The 22,569-nt window shown below is 60.7% G+C and overlaps 1 protein-coding gene and 1 long non-coding RNA gene across 7 annotated transcripts in view; one reads left to right on the forward strand and one right to left on the reverse strand.

Annotated features, from left to right (window-relative positions):
* LOC306651988 overlaps positions 1–4,402 on the reverse strand; it is a 51,836-nt gene extending 47,434 nt beyond the window's left edge. The window contains exon 1 of the long non-coding RNA XR_013761285.1: positions 4,151–4,402. This is a non-coding gene — a long non-coding RNA (uncharacterized lncRNA). The remainder of the gene's footprint in view (positions 1–4,150) is intronic.
* The window catches only part of P2RY8 (P2Y receptor family member 8), a 27,620-nt gene extending 6,154 nt beyond the window's left edge, over positions 1–21,466 (forward strand). For 2 of the 6 annotated variants that reach the window (XM_079124999.1, XM_079124998.1), the window contains one exon: positions 20,206–21,466. In XM_079124999.1, the coding sequence (XP_078981125.1) occupies positions 20,257–21,348 (1,092 nt within the window). In that variant the 5' untranslated portion in view covers positions 20,206–20,256 and the 3' untranslated portion in view covers positions 21,349–21,466. The other 4 variants (XM_079125001.1, XM_079125000.1, XM_079125002.1 and 1 more) reach the window with 4 other exon arrangements.
* The last annotated feature ends 1,103 nt before the right edge of the window (positions 21,467–22,569 follow it).

Below are 22,569 nucleotides of genomic sequence, written 5' to 3' on the forward strand. Positions count from 1 at the left end.
TCCCCCGGGGGTGGCCTTGATTCTGCTCCGCTGGACCCTCTGCAATTGTGCAATTGCCCAGAACCGTAGATCCGTGTCAGTCACCCCGGGAGATGTCACACTGGGGAGGAGACGGGCCCGCGGGGCATGCGAGGGGGACTGGAGAGGACTAGGGGACGCCTGCGGATTTGGTCCCCACCCTTAGAACCTTCCGCGGTCCCGGTTTCTGGGTCTCGGGCCGGGGCAGGGCTCTTCCCAGCCCTGGAACCTTCCGCGGCCCTGTGTTCCATGCGGGGAACACGTTGCGGGGCGCAAGCCCAGCGGGGCGCTTGGCTGCGCGTCCTCTTTAGCCACCGAAATCGATCTTGATTTCAAGCACCCGGCGGAGGACGCCCTTCCTGCGCCTTAGAATCATCCCCCAGCAGCGGAGGGGTGCTGGCCAGAGGGCATCTGGGCATGGATGGGGGCAGGAGCTGGGTGGTGCCCCAGCGTCGCTCCTTGGGGCCCCCGTCCATGCAAGGTCAGGCTCACCCTTCACTTGACCTCAGAGGACCCGGCCCTAGTGAGCAGCTCAACACCCACCAACTCCCGGCCCCAAAGCAATGCTGTCCCCTGACACGCAGGCCAGTGTGCCAAGGGCCAGGTCCGTTCTCAGTGGTCATCCCCCAGTGGCCCCAGAGACCCCAGCAGGAACTGGGCACAGGGGAGCCACGGCCTGTGCAAGAGATATGACCACATCGCGACAGCAGAGGCTGTGAAGGGGACCTGGTGTGGACACAGGGTCTCTGCAGAAGCAGTGAGTGCAGGACCCTGAGAGGAGCTCCTCCTGGTCAGGGTGGCCCTGAGGCCATGGCCGTGTCCTCACAAGAGACAGAAGAGGAGACACAGACACAGAGGAGGAGCCACGTGGAGACGGAGGCAGAGGCTGGAGGGCTGGGGCCACCAGCCCAGGGCTGCCTGGAGCCCAGGAGCTGGAGAGGCAGGAAGGAGCCTCCTGGAGCCCGTGGAGGGAGCAGCCCTGTGACACTGGTCCCAGCCCCTGCCCTCCAGGCTGGGAGAGGACACATCTCTTTTCAATCAGCCAGTTTGTGAGACTTTGTTTGCAGCCCCAGACACCCACAGAAGACTGTGCTGGCAGAGTTCTAGAAGGATCCGGACTTTGACAGTGACGTGTTCAAGTGTAGAGGACACAAGCCAGTCCGCTGCCCCGAGAGCGCTGCTATTTTAAGCACCCTTGCCACGTGACAGTTTTGAGGCACCTGCTAGTTCTGGTGATACTGGTTTTGTATTTCCCATCATCCACGAAACCGCGTCAGTGACAGACATAGATATTTACATAAAGGTGATAAATGACAAATAGAGATAGTCAGTTGATGGTGACTGTGAAGGATAGGTACAAATTAATAATAGACACAGGGCTGACAGAAAGGCAGATGCATTTGGGTGATAAGTCACACAGAGACCGGTGTCTCCAGCAGGTTTTCTCTGCACTGTGGCATCTGGGGCTGGGGGTCTCTGTGCTGGGATGTGCTGTGCACTGCAGGCTGTGGAGCAGCCTCTCTGAGCTCCACACACCAGGAGCCAGGAGCAGCCCCACCCAGGGTGTGACAGCCACCTAGATAGACAGAAGTGGTAGATGACAGATAGATAGATAGATAGATAGATAGATAGATAGATAGATGGATGGATGACAGGTGGATGGACAGATGATAGGTAGAGACTCTGTCCTGCAGGTTTTCTCTGCACTGTGGCATCCAGGGCTGGAGGTTCTCTGTGCTGGGCTGTGCTGTGCACTGCAGGCTGTGGAGCAGCATCTCTGGGCTCCACACAGCAGGGGCCAGGAGCAGCCCCACTCCCTGCTGAATGAGTGAGCAGCAGTTCTAGACGTTGTCCACTGACCTGTGAGAGGAAATGAAAGTCACCCGAGGTGCTGACCCTTTCTCTGACCCTGACCTGGTTAAGGAACACCACTAACCACCTCTCCTGAGCAATCGCCCTGAACTTTGGGGGACACCAGGGCCTGTTCCTGGGGGACCCTCAATAATGCTGACCAGAACTCTGGGTCCACTGTGTGGTGCCAAGGTGTCCTGAGGTAAAGCCGCCTCCGGGCTGGGTGCCTCCCTGAACCCTAGGGCTCTGCCTGCTGTGCTGGGCTCTGCAGTGACCGCAGCCAAGCTGTCACCGGCCAGCTCAGGCCTGTGGGACCAGCCACCAAGGCTCAGAGAAACAGAAAACTAGAGAAGCTGGACAGCGGCAGGTGAAGCGAGAGGCCAGGCTGAGCAGCCCCAGGAGCCAGCCGGGCAGGTCAGGGACCTCCCTGCGACACCCTCAGGTCTGACGGCTCCGGAGCAGGAGGGCGCGGAGCTCCCCACCGTCCACCATGAATCAGGGACACAGGCTCGGCTGGCAGACGAAGTCCTGCACCAGGGTCTGGGCTCCTGCAGGACCCCGTCCAGCTCACGGTGCCCGTGAGGCGGCTGCTTCCTGCCTGGCACGTGGGAGGGTCCCGGGCTTCAGGGAAGAGGAGACCTCGAAGACTCCAGCCGGGTGGACCCGTCACTAAGCTGGACACGGTGCCCCTGGGACGTGTCCCACATCCCCATCTTGCCACCTGCCACTGGCTGCCCTCCTTCTAGAACCTTCTCACTGAGCTCACAGGCAGGGGGTGTGCTGACATAGGAGGGGTTTCAAGGGCCTAGAAGTAGGGGGTCCATGGGCCCACGAAGCCTCCGCCTGGGGCACCTTGTCTGCACTGCGAGGCCTCAGCCAGCTCCTGGGGTCGCCAGGGGCGGCAGCACCCAAGTGGGCTGTATCTCAAGTTCACCCCATGCCCGATCCAGCCATCCATCATCTACCTACTGTCACTGTGCCATCTGTCGGTTCCATTTCTATCATGACCGATCACTCTTCTATCTTCCATCCAGGCATCCATCCACCCATCCATCCCCCCATCCATCCACCCATCCATCCACCCATCCATCCACCCACCCACCCACCCATCCACCCACCCACCCATCCATCCACCCATCCACCCACCCACCCATCCATCCACCCATCCACCCACCCACCCATCCACCCACCCATCCATCCATCCATCCATTCATCCACCCATCCATCCATCCACCCATCCATCCATCCACCCATCCATCCATCCATCCATCCACCCACCCATCCATCCACCCACCCATCCACCCACCCATCCATCCATCCATCATTCCATCCACCAATCCACCCATCCATCCACCCATCCATCCATCCATCCACCCATCCGTCCATCCATCCACCAATCCACCCATCCATCCACCCATCCATCCATCCATCCACCCATCCGTCCATCCATCCATCCATCCACCCATCCGTCCATCCATCCATCCGTCCATCCACCCATCCATCTATCCACCCACCCATCCACCCATCCATCCATCCATCCATCCGTCCATCCATCCATCCATCCACCCACCCATCCACCCATCCATCCATCCATCCATCCGTCCATCCATCCATCCGTCCATCCACCCTACTTCACTCTCTCTGCACCTGCCATCTGCTATGTGTCCGTCATCTCTCTAGCCAGCCTTCCGTCCGTTCCTTGTCTGTCCTCTGTGCACCCCACCCTTTGTTCTTGGTGAATAGGCAGCGGGCAGGTAGGGGTGAGCACGCTTGCGTTTCTCTGCTCCGTTCCGACTGTGGATCCCTCCTAATGCGACATCTCTGAGCGCACAGACCTTGCAGTGACAGGAAGTGGGCCAGCTGATAAGATGTCCACACCCACCTGGTTTCTTTTCCTGAGTCGGAGGAGCTGGTTGATCACAGACTCAGGTGTGGGTCTAATGACACCAGGAAAAGGAGGAAATGAAGAGGAGTTCAGGGAGAGAAGGGAATCGTGTCGTCTCCACGTCTTAGAAGACGGCTGCTTCCTGGAGCAGCACATGCACGGTGGGAAGAGAAAGCAGACCCACCCGCGTCTCCGAGGTCCCTCTAAAACAGGGACACACCAGGCTTTATTTTTTAGTTTAAGTAGCGACACTCACAGCACTTTGGAAATAGCTCACATCCTTTATAAATGAAGATAGCCCTCCAGCCTCTGCCTCCGTCTCCACGTGGCTCCTCCTCCGTGTCTGTGTCTCCTGTTCTGTCTCTTGTGAGGACACGGCCATGGCCTCAGGGCCACCTGACCAGGAGGAGCTCCTCTCAGGGTCCTGCACTCGCTGCCTCTGCAGAGACCCCGTGTCCACACCAGGTCCCCTGCACAGGTTCTGGGTCAAGATGTGGACAGGACCAGCCTCTTCCCATGGAGTCCAGCTGCCTCCACGGGCTCCAGGAGGCTCCTTCCCGCCTCTCCAGCTCCTGGGCTCCAGGTGGCCCTGGGCTGGTGGCCCCAGCCCTCCAGCCTCTGCCTCCGTCTCCACGTGGCTCCTCTTCTGTCTCTTGTGAGGACACGGCCATGGCCTCAGGGCCACCTGACCAGGAGGGGCTCCTCTCAGGGTCCTGCACTCACTGCCCCTGCAGAGACCCTGTGTCCACACCAGGTCCCGTCACAGCTCTCAGGTGTCAGGCTGTGGCCGTGCATTTGGGGGACACTCAACCCAACACCACAGGCCTCGGCGTAGAGTTTGCTGGCCAGTGGTCACTGCCTGCTGGTGGGTCAGCTGGAGCAGGGACTGTCCCTCAGAACCTGCAGATTGGGGACAAATATTTTCTACGTGGTCACAAGCATGAAACCCTCTGGCTGGGCCTGCGTAGGGGAAGTAGCCAGGGACCCAGAGGGGGACAAGAAAGAGGAACCGGTTCCCAGCAGGGCCCGGTCCTGGTGATTGACAGCATATGAGCAGTGGGAGCCATTGGGGTCACGTTGGGGTCACGCAGCGTCTCAGGTGAACAACCCCATCCTCCTGTGCACCCCTCTCCGGGGACGTGGTCCCACCCCGAGCAAAGCCAGAGTGGACTTGACTTCCAAATTCAGTTCCCCTTTCTTGTCCCCAGTTTGGGTCACCCAGGTTGACCCGCAGGTCAATGCTCTTAAATGGAAATTTCCAGAAAGAAGGAACCAGTGCTCAGCTGCCTGCCGGCGTGAGGAGCATGACGAACTCTCGCCCGGGTCCACTCCCTCCTGTCGGGACTGGGGACCGTCCCTGGGGCCAGCTCAAGCCGACCCCCAACCCCAGCTGTCAGTCAGTCAGGCGGTGGTAGGAACCTGGGTTTGGAGAGGGACCGTCGCCGTAGAAGTGGCTCTAAAAAGAGGCCCGGAGTCCAAGAGAAGAGAGGCTGGGATTTCGGAAGGCTGAAGAGAGGCTGCAAAGCGCTTCCGCTCTGGGGAGCGGGGCGGACGCTCCAGCCTGGAGGGAAGGAGAATCTTCAAGAATCCTGTGCAGACGCTGCGAAGAATCCGCAGAGAAATAAGAGCGAGAGCGAGAGGGAGGAGGGAGGAGGGAGGAGGCCGCATCTGCGCGGCTCCCAGCGCGGGGGATGGTCGCGGCTGCTTTACTGTCCATCTTCCTGCACCAAATGCACCAAGTGTCCCCCACGAGCGCGCCCAGGGCGCAACCGCAGAAAAGCAAGGACTCGGGGCCCTTGGCCACTGTGCGCATCCGCTGGGGCTCAGCTGTGCAAAAACGGGCGCCCCCTGGACCCGAGGCCCGTCCCTGGACTGACGGACAGACACAGCCCCGGGCGGGACCCGGGACTCTCCCCGGAGCCCCGGGAGCCTCAGGTGCCAGGCGGGACGGTGGCCCGGGGCCCCCGGGGAAAGGTCAGGGCTGAAAACCCCCAGCTCCCGGGCGGGAGTGAGATTCGGGCGGCCCCAGGCTGCCCAGCGCCCGGGAAGACCACCCAGGGTGGCCCGGAAGCGGCTTCCCAAGGTCCAGGGCGTCCCCCGCGGGCGGTGACCAGCTGGGGACCCGCCTTGTCTGCATCATGAAGATCCCACGTCCCCGGAAACCCCCGGGTCCCTGCAGACCGTGCCAGCGTGAGGGGACACGCCCTCCGGGGCTCCTCGGCGTGGACGTGAGGACCCCACCATCGTCCGCACAGAGCCCAGGGGTCCTTGCTGTCCAGGCGGCTGTCCGGGCGGTTGCCCGCACTCGGGGAGGGACGCTGAGCTGGTTCAGGAAAAGGCCGGCGGGCGACGGGGCTGTCCGTCAACCGCGCCAGCCGCTCCTGAACTGGACGCAGCACCAAAGGGTTTGGGGAACAGATGGGGCGCCCTCAGTGACCCGGGCGTTTGGAGGTGACTTCTCTGCGCTGCCCGGCCAGCCCCGGCCACCAGCATCTCCTGGCTGGCTCTCCTACCTTCGCCTATGCTCTTCTCCTCTCGGTGATTTTAGGAACCTTGTGCAAGTGGGATCCCGCAGCCTTTGTCCTTTTGCGAAGGGCTCAGGTCACTCAGCATGCTGTGCACAAGGTCACTGCAGGCCTTAGCAGGCGTCAGAATCTCCTTCCTTTTTCAAGGCTGCATAATATTCCATGTGCCGCACGCATACCCAGTCTCCAAAACAGAAAAAAAAAAACACAAATGACCGCGGAACACGGCAGCCCGACAACTTCTGGGTACACACGTGGTCCGACGGATTGCAATGGTTTGATTTAAGTTTTTTTTTTTTTTTTTTGGTGAATATTTGTTTTCTTCCTCTTTTTTCTTTCTTTTTTTTTTTTTTTTTCTTGTTTTTCTATTGCTTTTCTGGTCCTGGGGAGGGAACCCAGGGGTGCTTAACCCCTGAGCCACATCCCCAGTCCTTTTTAAAAAAAAAAAAATTAATTTTGAGACCAGACCTCATAGGTTGCTCATGGCCTCACTAAGTAGGCCTCCAACTTGCCATCCTCCTGCCCCAGACTCCCCAATGACCGAGATGACAGCAGACGCCAAGGCACCTGGCAGGATTTGTTTCCATTTTTTTTTTTCTGACCTTGCGAGATCGCAAACGCACACACCATGACCTCGGGGGTTTCACCCTTGACCCCGCCCATCGGGTTGGACATTGGACACTTTGTTCTGAAATCCGCGTTGGACGGTCGTGTCCTGCGCTCGGCCGCGGCGGCTGTTCTGAGCACCCGTTTGCTTGGCGGGTGCGTTGGCAACGCGCTCGGGGTGGGATCCTGGGTCACACGCGCCCCCTCACCTGCGCTGGGCTGCCGTGTGCAGTGGGTGGCCTGGGGTCTTCGTCACTGGCTCCGCCCTGCCCATTTCCAGGTCACGGTTTTTATTGGGGACCCAACCCAGTCGTTCGCCCGGGAGAGGGGACATGTCATGAGTGTCCAGCTGGGAGGATAAACGCGGACCTTCTGCACCATCTCAGGAGCTTGGGAGGCTCCTGGGCACTCCCGTCCCTGGACCCGCGAGGCTTTAGAACCTCCTGGAGGCTGGGCCTCACCCGGCTCTTCCCTGGGAGGCGCCCCGGGGCCGCGCGTCCCCACGCCCTGTGGAAACCACATGGTTCCTTCCTCCCGGAAAAGCTCCAGAACCCAGGAGCAGGTTTCCCTGGGGAGCTGCAGGTCTTCACAGAAGTGACCGGGGTCTTGAGATGGGGGACAGCCGGGACTCAAGGTGGTCACCAGGGGTGGCGGAGGGGCCCGAGGCAGGACAGACAGGACCAGAGGCTGCAGCAGATGCCGCTGGCTTTATGCATGACAGGCGGGGCCCCCGCCAAGGAAAAGCCAAGACCAGGCTTGTCCCCAGAGCCCCCAGAGGGAGGCAGCTCGGGGCCCCACTTTTTTTTACTTCCGGGAACCCCAGGCCTTAATTTGAGCGTCCACCTATGGAAGAAAGGCTGCAGGGCTTGTTCCTCAGGGCCCGGCTTGTTTTTCTTAACATAACACCCTTCAGTTCCCCATCCTTTCTGCATTGGTTCTTGTTCATGGCCTAGTAATATTCTGCTTGTTCGTGGCTGACTAATATTCCATGGCGGTCCACATGCACATGCACTCGGGGGCATCAATAGAAAAGGAAACGAGAGCCACACACCAAAGGGACGTCCACACGCCCACGGTCCTCGCAGTACCATCCTCCAGGGCCTCAGCCTCGGTGCCCTCGGGGGACGAGAGGCGGGGAAACCCATGCTGATGTTCAAAGGGCACCTGGGGACCTCACTGCACCTCAGTCACCTCTGTAAAGACCCCTCTCCACACACAGGCATGTCCCAAGGTCCTGGGGTCAGGGCCACCCTGGGGACCTCACTGCACCTCAGTCACCTCTGTAAAGACCCCTCTCCACACACAGGCATGTCCCAAGGTCCTGGGGTCAGGGCCACCCTGGGGACCTCACTGCACCTCAGTCACCTCTGTAAAGACCCCTCTCCACACACAGGCATGTCCCAAGGTCCTGGGGTCAGGGCCACCCTGGGGATCTCACTGCACCTCAGTCACCTCTGTAAAGACCCCTCTCCACACACAGGCATGTCCCAAGGTCCTGGGGTCAGGACCCCCCTGGGGACCTCACTGCACCTCAGTCACCTCTGTAAAGACCCCTCTCCGCACACAGGCATGTCCCAAGGTCCTGGGGTCAGGGCCACCCTGGGGACCTCACTGCCCCTCAGTCACCTCTGTAAAGACCCCTCTCCGCACACAGGCATGTCCCAAGGTCCTGGGGTCAGGGCCACCCTGGGGACCTCACTGCCCCTCAGTCACCTCTGTAAAGACCCCTCTCCGCACACAGGCATGTCCCAAGGTCCTGGGGTCAGGGCCACCCTGGGGACCTCACTGCCCCTCAGTCACCTCTGTAAAGACCCCTCTCCGCACACAGGCATGTCCCAAGGTCCTGGGGTCAGGGCCACCCTGGGGACCTCACTGCCCCTCAGTCACCTCTGTAAAGACCCCTCTCCGCACACAGGCATGTCCCAAGGTCCTGGGGTCAGGGCCACCCTGGGGACCTCACTGCACCTCAGTCACCTCTGTAAAGACCCCTCTCCGCACACAGGCACGTCTGAATACACGGAGGTGAGACTCACGTTCTAAAATCATGTTAAAAACGCATTTAAAACAAAACAAAAAACCCCTGTCAAAATCCCCGGGCGGCTCCCGCGGCGCTCGGCTGAGGAAGAGGAACCTGCCCAGCTGCTGCTGCTGCTGCGGCTCCAGCTTCCGTAACCCCCGTGCAGTCAGTTCGATTGCACATCACAGGTGGCCGTTCCCTCGGCCTGCGGGGGGCCCGGGGGCTGGCGTCCACTCTGCCACCCCTCGGGGGACAGAAGCCGGTGGCTCTGCAGCGCTGGGACGTTCTCGCTGGGCAGAGCTCCCTGCAAACCCACGGCCTCGGCCGGAGCTGGGAGGCCGGTCCCTGAGGACCCTGGGTCCACCTCGGGGACATTCAGACAAGCCAGGATCACAGCCCACCGCCGGCCACCGTGAGTCGGGGGACCTCAGTGCGTGTGGGCAGGGGATGTGCCGACTTCTCAGCAAATGGGGCTGATCGGGCACATCCCAAGGAGCAGGGAGGAAGGAGGTGCCTCGCATAGCGACTGGCAGGGACACCTGTCTTTTGCTTTTGGTTTTCCGTCTGGGCCGGAGGGGAGGGTGCACCTGGTCCCCACCCGGCGTGGGCAGGGGGCTCAGCGGGGCCGGCCAGCGTCCAGGGGCCCCTCCATCTCTGGGAACTTGGAAATGCCACGGGGACACATCCCCGCCAGCCTTCCTGATGAGGAAATCGGGGCTCAGAGCTGAGGGACGCGGGCGGTTCCCTTTCCAGAGGGTCGGGACCCGCCTCTCACCTCTTTACCGCTGTGCAGAGAGGAATCGGTGACTGTGGTTCCCATGGTAGTGGCCCATAGTCGTCGGCCTGGGAAACTGGGACCGTTCTGTCCTCTCGGGGACAGGGACGTGCGGCCCGACTCCCTCGGTGGCCACCAAGAGAAACCAGACCTGACCCAGCTCGGGGACACGTGGAGACTGTCCAACCGGGACAGTTCAGACTCAGGTAGCAGCTTCAGGCATGGCTGGATCCAGGAGCTCGAATCCGCATGGGCCTCTTGCCCTTCCTCCATTTACATTTCCGAATTCGCTCCTCCGTCCACTCAGGCTGTGGAGAATGCCCTGCCTGGCGCCCATGGGTTCGCCTCTTCCCTCCGGGCCCTGCCGGGTGAGGTGGCCACTGCTTGCTTTCCATTTATCTGTTGTAAGATTCTAAACAAATACGGTTAGTTTTGCCGAGTGCAGCGCTGCGCGCCTGTCATTCCAGCGGCCAGGGCGGCTGAGGCTGGAGGATCGCACCTTGGAGGCCAGCCTCTGCAACCTAAGGTCCTAAGCAATTTAGTGAGACCGTGTCTCCAAATTTAAAAAAAAAATGTAAGGCTGGAGCTGCTGGTCAGGGGTCGATCACACCAGGGGTCTGGGCAGCGGGGCCACCTGGGCGAGGGAGAGCAGGAGGGTCCTGCCGGGTGCGGACGCCCTGAGGGGCTGCCTGCGGTGGAGAGCTGAGGATCAAGGTCCAGGAGGGACCCCGAGCGATCCCGGGGCGGTGGGGACGGTGCCCAGCAGAGCGGCGACCGAGGTCAGCACCCGAGGCCCAGCCGGGAGGTGTCCCCGTCCTGTCCCGGGGTCTCTGCAGCGTGGCCTCCCGGGCTGAGTCCCAGGCTCGTCGGCCTCCTGGCTCGTCCCCGCCCCGGCAGCTGCCCTCGCCGGCCCCCAGGTAGTGCCCGGAAGGTGGCCGGGCTGCCCAGGCGGCGGCTGGACAGATGGCCGAGCCGGGACGAGAGGAGGGAGCGGGAGCCCGGGCGACTCCGGGTCAGGCCCTTCCAACGTGCTCGCTGCCAGGACCGCGGGACCCTCCGCCCTGCCCGTCCCGGTCATCGGAAGAGAGGCGGCTGGACACGGGAGGGAACCAGGGCCTCCCTGCGCAGCCTCCGGGCCCGGCTTGACCTCCCTGCCCGCCCAGCGAGGCGGGGCCGCGGGATCCATCCGCGGGGACCTGGGCGTGAGGTCGCCGGGCAGCCCCAGGGCCGCAGTTAGATCCCCCGAGGCGGAGGCTGGGCTTGGAGGCTGCCCGGTCCCGAGGAAGCTCCCTGGGGTTCCGGACTCGGGGTGAGCGGGCAGCCAGGAGGCCACAGCCCAGAGCAGACGCGGACGTCCTTCCCGCCCAGTGACTGGCCGCTGCTTTTATCGAGAACCCAAAATCCGACTCTCTAAGGCGGACGACCCAGGGGCACGTTGAGCGGCCACCCTATCAAGTTCTGGAACATTCTCAGGACCCCAAGCGGAGACCCCATCCCCATTAGACACTCCCCAATCTCCTGCCCCAACAGGCAGCCACCGTGAGTCCCCTGCCTGTCCCTGTGGGCTTGTCTGCTCTGCGAAAATCATGGACAACAGGGCCCCACAGTGTCCCTGAGGGTCTGGCTTCTCTGGCTCAACGGCTTGTCCCCCGAGGTCCATGGATGTGGTAGCAGGTGACAGCTTCACGTTCCTCTTCCTGGCTGAGTAATATTCCACTGTGCAGAGGGCACCTCTGGGTATCCGTCCATCCGTGGGCTGTCCACCCTTTGGCTACTGTGAACAGGGCTGCCGAGAAATCCAGGCTCAGCTCTCTCTGGGGTGGGGATACTGGAGGGTCCACGGGGCCAATTGGTCGCACCATTGGTCCCTGCACACTGGGTTCGTCTTTCTCCTGGTCCCTGTCCTTCCTTCGATCACAGCCACCTGGGGGTGGGGCGTGTCGTGGTCTCTCCTGGGGGCCCCAGGGCCGGTCAGCTCCCGCCTTCCTAGCAAAGGTCTTGTGACCCGTCTGCACCTTCCAAAGCCAGAGGCGAGAAAGCATTATTCCCGCAGGTATGCGGGCGAACCACGCAGGCAGGCAGCACTGTGTCCCTGTGACCCACTGCCGGCCACACCCGTGAGGCCTGCATTGCAAAATGTAGGTGCCTGGCGTGTCGATAATGTGCATGTGAGACCCGTAACACGTTCCTATGGATAAAAACACCACACGATGTAAAACGCCTAGCATAGCATATGTATGTAATTTGCATTTCATGTTATAAATCATGCATATGTAGGTCTACACATGATCCGTGTGATCCGTATAATCCGTGCATATGTAATTGCATGCATTATCAAAAGGTTACATATGATATAATTCAGACAGACAGTTTATATACCCGATTCATGCGCACGTGACCTGCGTCATTTTATCTGACAGCACATATGATCATACAATATGCAACGTAAGGCATCCGTGCATATCCAGTCACAGTGTGTGGACTCTACATTTTGTCCTCTCCACGCATACAAGTATCGATTTTTAGTTTGATGGAGCTCTAATGACCATATGAAAGACGAAGCAAATAAAATAGCCATATGCACAATACAGGCATGAAGCATAAATATCGCGTGTATGGAAATTATAGACCAGCCGGGCGTGGAGACTCACACCTGTCACCCCAGCGGCTGAGGCAGGAGGATCAGGAGTTCAGAGTCAGCCTCCGCCAAAGCGAGGCTCTGAGCCACTCAGGGAGACCCTGTGTCTAAAGGAACTGCAAAATAGGGCCGGGGAGGGGGCTCAGGGGTCGAGGGCCCCTGAGTTCGGTCCCTGGTATAAAAAAAATGTATATAAAATGCAACATGATATTAGTATATCACATAAACTCAACAAATATGTGTGTAAATATGCGTACCTGGCGTATGTAGGTAGATAGTAGTTTCAGTGATTATAATAAATGGCATATGGTCAAGGTGATGGGATTAGTGCGTCTGAACCGCGATCCGCACGTTATTTAATCGCCTAGATCCTATATTCACACAGACACATAGACACACACACAGTGAGACGTGTGTGAACTTGATCCTGCACGTGTGGGATATGATATGCGCGGTCCTGCTGTGCCACTGATCGTGTAGGCTTAGGACTGGGGTCAAAATCCACGTTCCTAGGAGCCCCGACGGCCGTCCAGAAGGGGGGTAGAAATGAAGAGGGTGGTGTGCGATTCAGCAGGTGACGGCCACCAGCTCTGCCCAGGCAGAGGAATCCCTGGGGAACCAAGCCCTTCGAATCTTCCCTGCTCGGCTGCAGTGCGGGTGTGGACCTGCGGGTTCCCTGTGTGACCACCACACGCAGGGTCACGCCATCAGCCACCAGCGTGAGGTGACGGTCAGCGCAGAGTCCTGACCTCCTGCAGCAGAGGCCCTCAGGGGCTCCTGCACTGGCTTTAGGGACAGCAGGTCTCCACCTGCCTCCTGGAGCCTGTGGAGGCAGCTGGACACCATGGGAAGAGGCTGGTCCTGCCACATCTGGACCCAGAACCTGTGAAGGGGACCTGGTGTGGACACAGGGTCTCTGCAGAGGCAGTGAGTGCAGGGCCCTGAGAGGAGCCCCTCCTGGTCAGGTGGCCCTGAGGCCATGGCCGTGTCCTCACAAGAGACAGAAGAGGAGACACAGACACAGAGGAGGAGCCACGTGGAGACGGAGGCAGAGGCTGGGGGGCTGGTGCCACCAGCCCAGGGCCACCTGGAGCCCAGGAGCTGGAGAGGCAGGAAGGAGCCTCCTGGAGCCTGTGGAGGGCTCAGCCTCTGGTCCCAGCCTCACCCTCCAGGGCTGGGGGAGGACACCTTTCTGTCAGCCCCTGAGCGTGTGGACACCTGTCACAGCAGCCCAGACTCGCCCAGTCCCCGTCCAGTTACTGTCCAGGATGCACGGAGGTGAAGGACTCTTCCAGGTCACTAGACGCTTTACCAAAGGCTCTGAGGATAAGCGCCGATACCCTGGTGTAGCCGATGAAGAGTCCGGGGGCCCAGGAAGACCTGCTCAGCCCTCAGCTCTGGTCTGCTGACCCGGCGACTTCCCGGAACCCCAGGTCGCCAGCCCTGGTGGCCAGTGTGAGCTCGGCTGCCCTAGGCTTCCTCACCGGGCATCGCCGGGAGGGCGTCAGCGGCCCCAGGCGCGGGAAGAACACAGCAGAGGCTGTGCCAACCCGAGTGACTGTAGGAGAAACTCAACCGTCGACAGGTGCAGACTCAGTGCACCTGCTCCCCATGATGGCGTCTCCAGCCTTTTCCTCACGCCAGGACCTCGGTACCATCTCCAGCCCCGACGCCAGGCAGGCCAGTCCTTCACTGTGAGCTTGTCCCACTTAAATCCTAAGGGGAGTCACTCACACAGGCCAAGAAGCAGAGAAAACCCACCAGCCGATGGATAGACGGGATGTGGTCCATCTGCGGGGTGGAATATTACTCAGCCATGAAAAGGAAGGCTTTCTGACACCTACTTGGAGGTGGATGGACTTGGAAAGCGGGTTGCTCCTTGGGAGAAGCCAGATGCAATTCTGGTCACATGAATTGTCCTCCCAATAGGTGAGATCACACAGATGGTGGCTAAGTAGCCGTGAGAGGCTGAGGGGACCCAGGGAGATCGGGGTGCACGGGTGAACGGCTGGCTCCCCATTGGTATGAAAATCTTGTGGGCTGGCTTGTTCGGCTCCCCTGTGGGTTTGTTAAAAGCCACCCTGGCCGCGCACCTCAAGCGGGCGACAGTCTGTGGTGGGACATCGAGACGCGTGAGGCTGTTTCTTAAGCAAATCAGAACAGGGGTCCACGCTCGCGGGGGCCAGGCGAGGCTCACCGGGCCTCCTCGCTGGGCCTCGGGCGCTGCCCGCGCTGCGCTTGGGGAGCCTCTGGCTGGGGCCCAGACGCAGCAACTGTTGAGCTCGTTGGATAAAATCTCCACCCGCTGCCGGGGCCTCCGCGGGGCGCAAACCGCAAGCGCCCCGTTTCAGGGAAGCGGCGGCCGTTGGCGAGGGTTTCCTGGCTCGCCGCCTGCAGAGTAGCGCGCGCCCCAGGCCCTGCGCGCCGCCCTCCTGCGGGTCACTGGGGACCGCTCAGAGCAGAGCCAGCGCTGGGGACCCGAGCCCGGGGCGCAGGGGCCGCCCACTCGGTCCCAAGCCAGCGCAGGTGCACCGGGGAGCCTGCGGGGAGGAGGCGGCGCGGGCCCGCAGGCGCCGGCAGCTTTTCTTGCCCCACCTGCGCTGCGCCTCTGGCCCGGGTTCAGCTGCGCGTGGTATTTAAATGTGCACGTCGCGGAAGTGTCCCGTGCACGGCGACAAACCCGGGCTGGTAGCATCCCCAGCTCTGCGCGCAGCAACGGAGAGAGCGGCCTCCGACTTCACCCTGTATTTTCCCAGAGCCCAACGGGCCTATATATATATACTTTCCTTTTTTTAAACTGGGGATTGAACCCAGGACCTCTTTACTACCGAGCCACATCCCAGACCCTTTTTATTTTTATTTTTTATTTTGAGACACGGTCTTGCTGAGTTGCTTGGAGCTTTACTAAATTGCTGAGGCTAGCCTCCGACTGGCCATCCTTCTGCCTCAGCCTCCAGAGTGGCCGGGATTGCAGGCGTGTGTGCCACTGAGCCTGCCTGGGCACATTTTGGATACAAGAAAAAGCATCTGAACTCATGCCCTTTGTCCCCAGAGAAGTGGTCCCTGGGTCCTGCCCTCTGGATTTATTGCTTTGGGAACCTTTGGAGCTGGCCTGCAGGTGTGTCCTGAGGCCCAGGGTGGCCTCCTATCCTCCGTGAGTGGGGCCCCAGTTGCTGTAGGATTCACACCTGGGTGAACACGGTTGGCAGCCAGTTCCGCCTCAAACTGAAACTCTGTGCCATTTTAAAATGGGCTGGAGGAAATTCTGCACAGCACTCGGCTACACGTTTTGTTGTTTGTTTTGTTTTTGGTACCAGGCATTGAGCTCAGGAGCCCTTAACCACCCAACCACATCCCCACCCCTTTTTATATTTTACTTAGAGACAAGGTCTCACTGAATTGCTTAGGGCCTCATTTAGTTGCTGAGGCTGGCCTCCAACTTCGATCCTCCTGTCTCAGCCTCCTGAGCCGCTGGGATTACAAGCCTGCACCCCTGCGCCGGGCTTAGAAGGTCTTCTCCCAAGGAACCAGTAGCGTTGGGGGTGGGGGTCGTCACGGGTGGAAATGGGAGTTTACAATGTGAGGCAGCCTCAAGGCTGCCGGTTGGTCTGTCGGCAACCTGGGCGCAGGTGCTTCCTGCCCATAGATTTCTTCCCAGGACCGCGCCCAGGGTCAAAGGGCCTGCTGCTGGCGGAGGGGCTCGGTTGCCCTGCGGTCCCTGAGGCGGGTCCTGGGAGCGGAGGGCGCCCCCGGGGCTGCCGGGGACCCGGATGCAGGGTGCCGCGCTCAGCCTGCTGGACGGGGAGACGCGGCCCTGCGGGGATATTTAACCCTGGCGCCACCTCGAAACTGAGAAGCCACGTCCGTCGTGGCGGTGGGGATTCTTTGGTTTCGCTTTCTTGTTTTAAAGGGGGAAGGTGTTTTTCTCCAGCACCCGGAGGCAGAGGTTAAGGTTAGGTCGAGACCCCTGACCCGACCCTAAACCCACTCCTAAGAGCCCCAGGAAGGCTTTGGGCTCCCCGCCCCCCATGCGCGCAGGGAGGGTCCCTCTGCGCCTCGCTCCGCCCTGGCGCTCCTGGGCGGGTCCCGACCTCTGCAGGAAGTCAGGAGGGCCGCCAGAGGCAGGAGCGGGGCCTCGCAGAGCAGCCTCCGGCAGGGTGAGGGGACCCGCGGCCACCTGTTCTGGGAAAAGCAGATGCATGTAAGAGCATGTGCGTGTGTTTCTGCACATGCACGTACTGACGTATGCGCCGTGGAATAAATGTGTGCGTGCACGCGCAGATGCATGTAAGAGCATGCACCTGTGTATCTACACATGCCTGCACAGACATGCACTGGGATAAGCGTGCATGCGTACATGCGAACGCGGGCACGTTTACACGCAGTAGGAGGCGTGTATCATGCGGCGTGCACACCTGTTGACACATGCAGACGTGCTGGCCTATGTGCACAGGCAGAGAGAAATGCGTTTTAAGGAGTCAGTATGTGGATCCCCAGCGCCGTCCAGTCTGAGACCTGAGAGAGACTCAGCAGGAGCTGATTTGCAGACAGATGAGGCAGAAAGTCTTCTCCAGGAATCGTCAGCGTGTGGTCTCTGGTCCTTCAAGGCCTTGGCTATGCACGGAGACTGAGCTATGGAGATTGGGGATGGATATGCAGATAGATGATTGACAGATGTCCACAGAGATGATCCTCCGATGGGTTATAGATGGACAGACGATGGAGAGATGACCAACAGATGCAGAGACGGGCGCATGTAGACAGGAGTTAACAGAGAAACGGGTGATGGGTTGGTACAGGAATACGCAGATGACTGACAGCAGGTGACAGAGGGATAGACAGACACAGAGATGTGTTGGTCAGTAGATAATTGATGGAGATCCAGAAGGAACAGGAGCATTGTGGACATTAGAGAGATACAGGCCCACGTGCATAGACAGGCCAGAGGCAGATGGATAGGTGACCCATGAGTCTAGACAGACAGACATATTGACTGATTGGTTTCCAGGGATCTGGGGCTGGCCCATCTTAAATACTGAGGGTGGGCCAGGAGGCTGGAAACCCAGGCAGGACCCCAGGCTGGTTCCTTTCTCTGGGGGGAATCCTCAGACTTCAATCTTCAGCCCTTCCACTGATTGGTCGAGGCCCACCCTCAGCATCCAGGATCATCCATTTAAAGTCAACTGTAAGTCACCCAGCAAACACCTTCACAGCACCCTGAACCTGGTGGACACAGACTGACCACGGGGGTCACCACCCCAGATGGAATCTCCCCCATCCAAGGGAGGCTCTGGGTACACAGGGACCAGGAGACACGGGCTGGGTTTTCCTCTGCTCTTACGATCTATGCAGAGTGCGTGACCCGCCCCCCCCCCCAAAGAGTCTCTGGAAAAGATGACAGGAACTAATTTGCAAAGTCAAGATAGCAACGTTGTCACCAGCCAGGTGCCACAGCTCCTCTGCTGTGTCACCAGCACCTACGGGAAGCGTCTGGGGGCTGCTCCGATCCCCAGTCCCCCTTCCCTCTGGTGGGGCCACCCTGGGGACGCTGTTTGCATTTCTAAAACCTAAGCAGAGACCTCCGCTTAGCGAGCCGCACGGACAGATTGAGGGGTGCCCGATCTTGGCGTGTACCCACTTTCCTCAACCGCCAGCCTTTCAACGCCTGGGATTGTGGTGCACAATCACAGGAGGCTGAGACAGGAGGATCGCAAGGGTGAGGCCAGCCTCAGCAACTTAGCAAGAGCCCATCTCAAAATAAAAAATGGAACAGGGCTGGGGATGTTGCTCAGTGGCAAGAAGCCGCATTAATAGAAAAGAAAGAAAAAGTGGGTTTGTCTTAGTTTTGAGGCTCCGGATGGAAGCCAGGGCCCCGTGCATGCTGAGCACGTCCTCTCCGTGAGCTAGGGCCCCAGACCCTGGGATTTTATGGGATTTAAAATCTGTCTCTGCCAAAGGGACTCTGGGGGTGGGAGGAGGGAGAGCCTGCGGGGCTCCTATTTGCCGATGGCAGCCCCCAGATTGGGGTGCCAGGTAGGGCCAGATGCCGGGTGATTGGCGGTCCCGGGGCAACAGAGTCCTCCCCTCTGGACCGGATGCTGGCAGCACAGCCCCCTGTGTGGTCAGGCACCTGCAGCCAGGACCACCCAGCACCCTGATAAAGCTGGGAGACCTTCCTGTTACCCCGGGACAATGAGGAACCGGGCTCAGACCAACCAACCCCAGCCTCGGGGGGTGCCACCTGCCCTGGGGGGGCGGTGACCCAAGAACCTCTCCTGCGCTTGGAAACAGGTTGCTCTCAGGGCCCGTCACTCTGTGGCTTTATAGATCCTGTCGCCGGGCCAAGCTACCTCATGGACCCAATGCGGAAGCCACCGCGCCGTGCCTCATGATGCCCTCCCCAAACTTCCAGCTAGAAAGAAAGAAGGGAGGAGCAAAGGCCGGGCTGGGTGTTCAGAGTTCAGAGGCCTCGGTGCCAGACCCGGGCGGGGGGCCAGGCCTCTGGGCGCCTGTGAGCCCCCCCCCACCCCGTGTGGCGCCTCATGAGGAAGGGGCACTGGATACCTGTGCCCTCGCCCCTTCTGACGAGGCGGGCATGGCGTTCCTCTGCTCTTTTCCTGTGCCTCAAGGGTGTGGTGTGTACCACGCATTAGGCCTGAAATCGGGAGATGGACAGACAGAAAGGAGCGAAGGAGGGAGACAGAGAGGAGGAAGAGAGGAACCAGAGGGAGGGAGGGAGGGAGAGTGGGAGAGAGAAAGGAGGGAGGGGGGTGGTCCCAGAATGGGCTCTGGCATCCTGACCTCTGTTGCCCCAGGAGCAGGCAGGGCCCTTGTCCTGTGTACCCTAACTGTAACCCTAACCCTAACGCTAACCATGACTCTAACCCGTTCACCTGACCCATGAACCTAAACCCGTGCATGTAACCCTAACCCCGTGCACCTAACCCTGTGCATCTAATCCTAACCCCATGCACCTAACCCGTGCACCTAACCCCGTGCACCTAACCCGTGCACCTAACCCCGTACACCTAACCCTGTGCACCTAACCCATGCACCTGACCCGTGCACCTAACCCTGTACGCCTAACCCAGTGTACCAAACCCTGTGCACCTACCCCGTGCACCTAACCCTGTGCATCTAATCCTAACCCGTGCACCTAAGGCCATGCACCTAACCCCAGGCACCTAACCCCAGGCATCTAACCCCAGGCACCTGACACGTGCACCTAACCCCAGGCATCTAACCCCAGGCACCTAACCCTGTGCATCTAATCCTAACCCCATGCACCTAACCCGTGCACCTAACCCCGTGCACCTAACCCCGTACACCTAACCCTGTGCGTCTAACCCTGTGCACCTACCCCGTGCACCTAACCCTGTGCATCTAATCCTAACCCCATGCACCTAACCCGTGCACCTAACCCCGTACACCTAACCCAGTGCGCCTAACCCTGTGCACCTACCCCGTGCACCTAACCCTGTGCATCTAATCCTAACCCCATGCACCTAACCCGTGCACCTAACCCCGTACACCTAACCCAGTGCGCCTAACCCTGTGCATCTAATCCTAACCCCATGCACCTAACCCGTGCACCTAACCCCGTACACCTAACCCAGTGCGCCTAACCCCGTACACCTAACCCTGTGCACCTAACCCATGCACCTGACTCCAGGCACCTGACCCATGCACCTAACCCCAGGCACTTAACCCCGTGCACTGATCTGTGCACCTAACCCCGTGCGCCTAACCCCGTGCACCTAACCCGTGCACCTAACCCCATACACTTAGCCCTGTACACCTAACGCATGCACCTGACCCGTGCACCTAAGCCCATGCACCTAACCCCAGGCACCTGACCCGTGCACCTGATCATGCGCCCTTGCTTTGCAGCCCGAGCGAGGCCCGTGCGCGTCCTGCGACGATGAGCGCGCCGCCCGGGGCATGATGGGCCTGGCGGACATGAACGTGACCGGCCCGGACAACGCCACGCTGCAGATGCTGCAGAACCGGGCCATCGTGGTGGCGCTGCCCGTGGTCTACTCGCTGGTGGCGCTGGTGAGCATCCCGGGCAACCTCTTCTCGCTGTGGGTGCTGTGCCGCCACATCGGGCCCAAGTCGCCGTCGGTCATCTTCATGATCAACCTGAGCGTGACGGACCTCATGCTGGCCAGCGTGCTGCCCTTCCAGATCTACTACCACTGCAACGGCCACCACTGGGTCTTCGGCGTGCTGCTCTGCAACGTGGTCACTGTGGCCTTCTATGCCAACATGTACTCCAGCATCCTGACCATGACCTGCATCAGCGTCGAGCGCTTCCTGGGCGTCGTCTACCCGCTGGGCTCTGCGCGCTGGCGCCGGCGCCGCTACGCCGTGGCTGCCTGCGCCGGCACCTGGCTGCTGCTGCTGGCCGCGCTCTTCCCGCTGGCGCGCACCGACCTCACCTACGCCGTGGACGCGCTGGGCATCGTCACCTGCTTCGACGTGCTCAAGTGGACCATGCTGCCCAGCGTGGCCATGTGGGCCATCTTCCTCTTCACCATCTTCGTGCTCCTCTTCCTCATCCCCTTCGTGGTCACCGTGGCCTGCTACACGGCCACCATCACCAAGCTGCTGCAGGCGCCCGCCGGCCAGGGCCGCGGCCAGCGGCGGCGCGCCGTGTGCCTGGCGGCCGTGGTGCTGCTGGCCTTCGTCACCTGCTTCGCACCCAACAACTTCGTGCTGCTGGTGCACATGGTCAGCCGGCTCTTCTTCGGCCGCAGCTACTACCACGTGTACAAGCTCACGCTCTGTCTCAGCTGCCTCAACAACTGCCTCGATCCCTTCGTCTACTACTTCGCCTCGCGCGAGTTCCAGCTGCGCCTGCGCGACTACCTGGGCTACGGCCGCCTGCCCACCGACAGCCTGGACACGCGCAGGGACAGCCTCTTCTCGGCCAGGACGCTGTCGGCGCGCTCCACGTCCGCTGGCCACGGCGACGACGCGCCCCAGGGCGCGGGGCGGCCCTGCCTCAAGAGGCAGGAGAGCGTCTTCTGACCCCGCCCCGGCGGAGGCGTGGCCTTTGGAGGAAGACGCCCCCTGCGCTCCGAGCCCCCTGCGCGCCTGGCTTCCAGCAAGACTCCAAGCAGGACGTGCAGAGCCGGCTCCCCAGGAGCGTCGCCGCTACCCTGGAGGTTCGCAGGGAGCAGTTGGAGCTCCTGCGTCTGCTGCCTGCCAGCTTCTAGGAGGCCAGGGAGGGCGCAGCCAACCTCGGCAGCGCTGGGCACAGTCGCTTTTCTGCAGATGGCGGTGCTGCCTGCACCCGGGAAGCACCGGCCCCTTAAGGATATTCTTGGTTCCCCCCCAGGGGCTGTGCATTCAGCCGGCTCAGCGCACCTGTGTCCCCGCCCCCCACTGCACTGTCCTGAAGATGCTGGAGGCTTCTCAGCCACCTTGACCTCCTCTGCACCAAGACCTCCACTGCACCATGACCTCCTCTGCGCCACGACCTCTTCTGCACCATGACCTCCTCTGCGCCACGACCTCTTCTGGGAATCAGGCCCTGGGAAGAAAGAAGAGACCACACAAAGCTGCTTGAGCGCCCCCTCCCCTCCAGAGCCCCCTCTGCACCTGCCAGCCGAGCAGGCCTGTGCACAGGGGCTCCGCCTCATAGCTGTGCTGGCTTGGAGACCAGAGGAGCCCCCATCCCTGAGGCATCTAGAAGTCCCACCTGTCGGCTCCAAGCAGCTGCACACTGGGTTGGTGCCTGTCCTGAAGCTGGAGTCCAGGCGCCCTCGGGGGACAGCGCTCTGGACACTGCAAGAGCCGAGCTGAGCAGGAGCCTCCCGATGAGAGTGTCTGAGTAGCCTCCTCCCCATGCCCACGGGAGGTGGAGACTGCACCCTGCTGTCCGGGGGCTTTCCCGGTGCCCAGATCCTCTGCCTCAGTCATCTTGCAAGGAAAACAGAAATGCCTGCTTTGGGCAGCAGTCCTCCAAAACTCAGGGCTCCTGGGACTTCACACTAGGACCGTACCTGGACATGGCTCTCTGCAAAGGCAGTGAGTGCCACGTGGAGACGGAGGCAGAGGCTGGAGGGCTGAGGCCACCAGCCCAGGGCTACCTGGAGCCCCAGGAGCTGGAGAGGCGGGAAGGAGCCTCCTGGAGCCCGTGGAGGCAGCTGGACACCATGGGAAGAGGCTGGTCCTGTCCACATCTAGACCCAGAACCTGTGCAGGGGACCTGGTGTGGATACAGGGTCTCTGCAGAGGCAGGTAGTG

The sequence above is a fragment of the Sciurus vulgaris genome (genome assembly GCF_902686455.1).
Source record: "Sciurus vulgaris genome assembly, chromosome: X".
NCBI classification, from domain to species: Eukaryota; Metazoa; Chordata; class Mammalia; order Rodentia; family Sciuridae; genus Sciurus; species Sciurus vulgaris.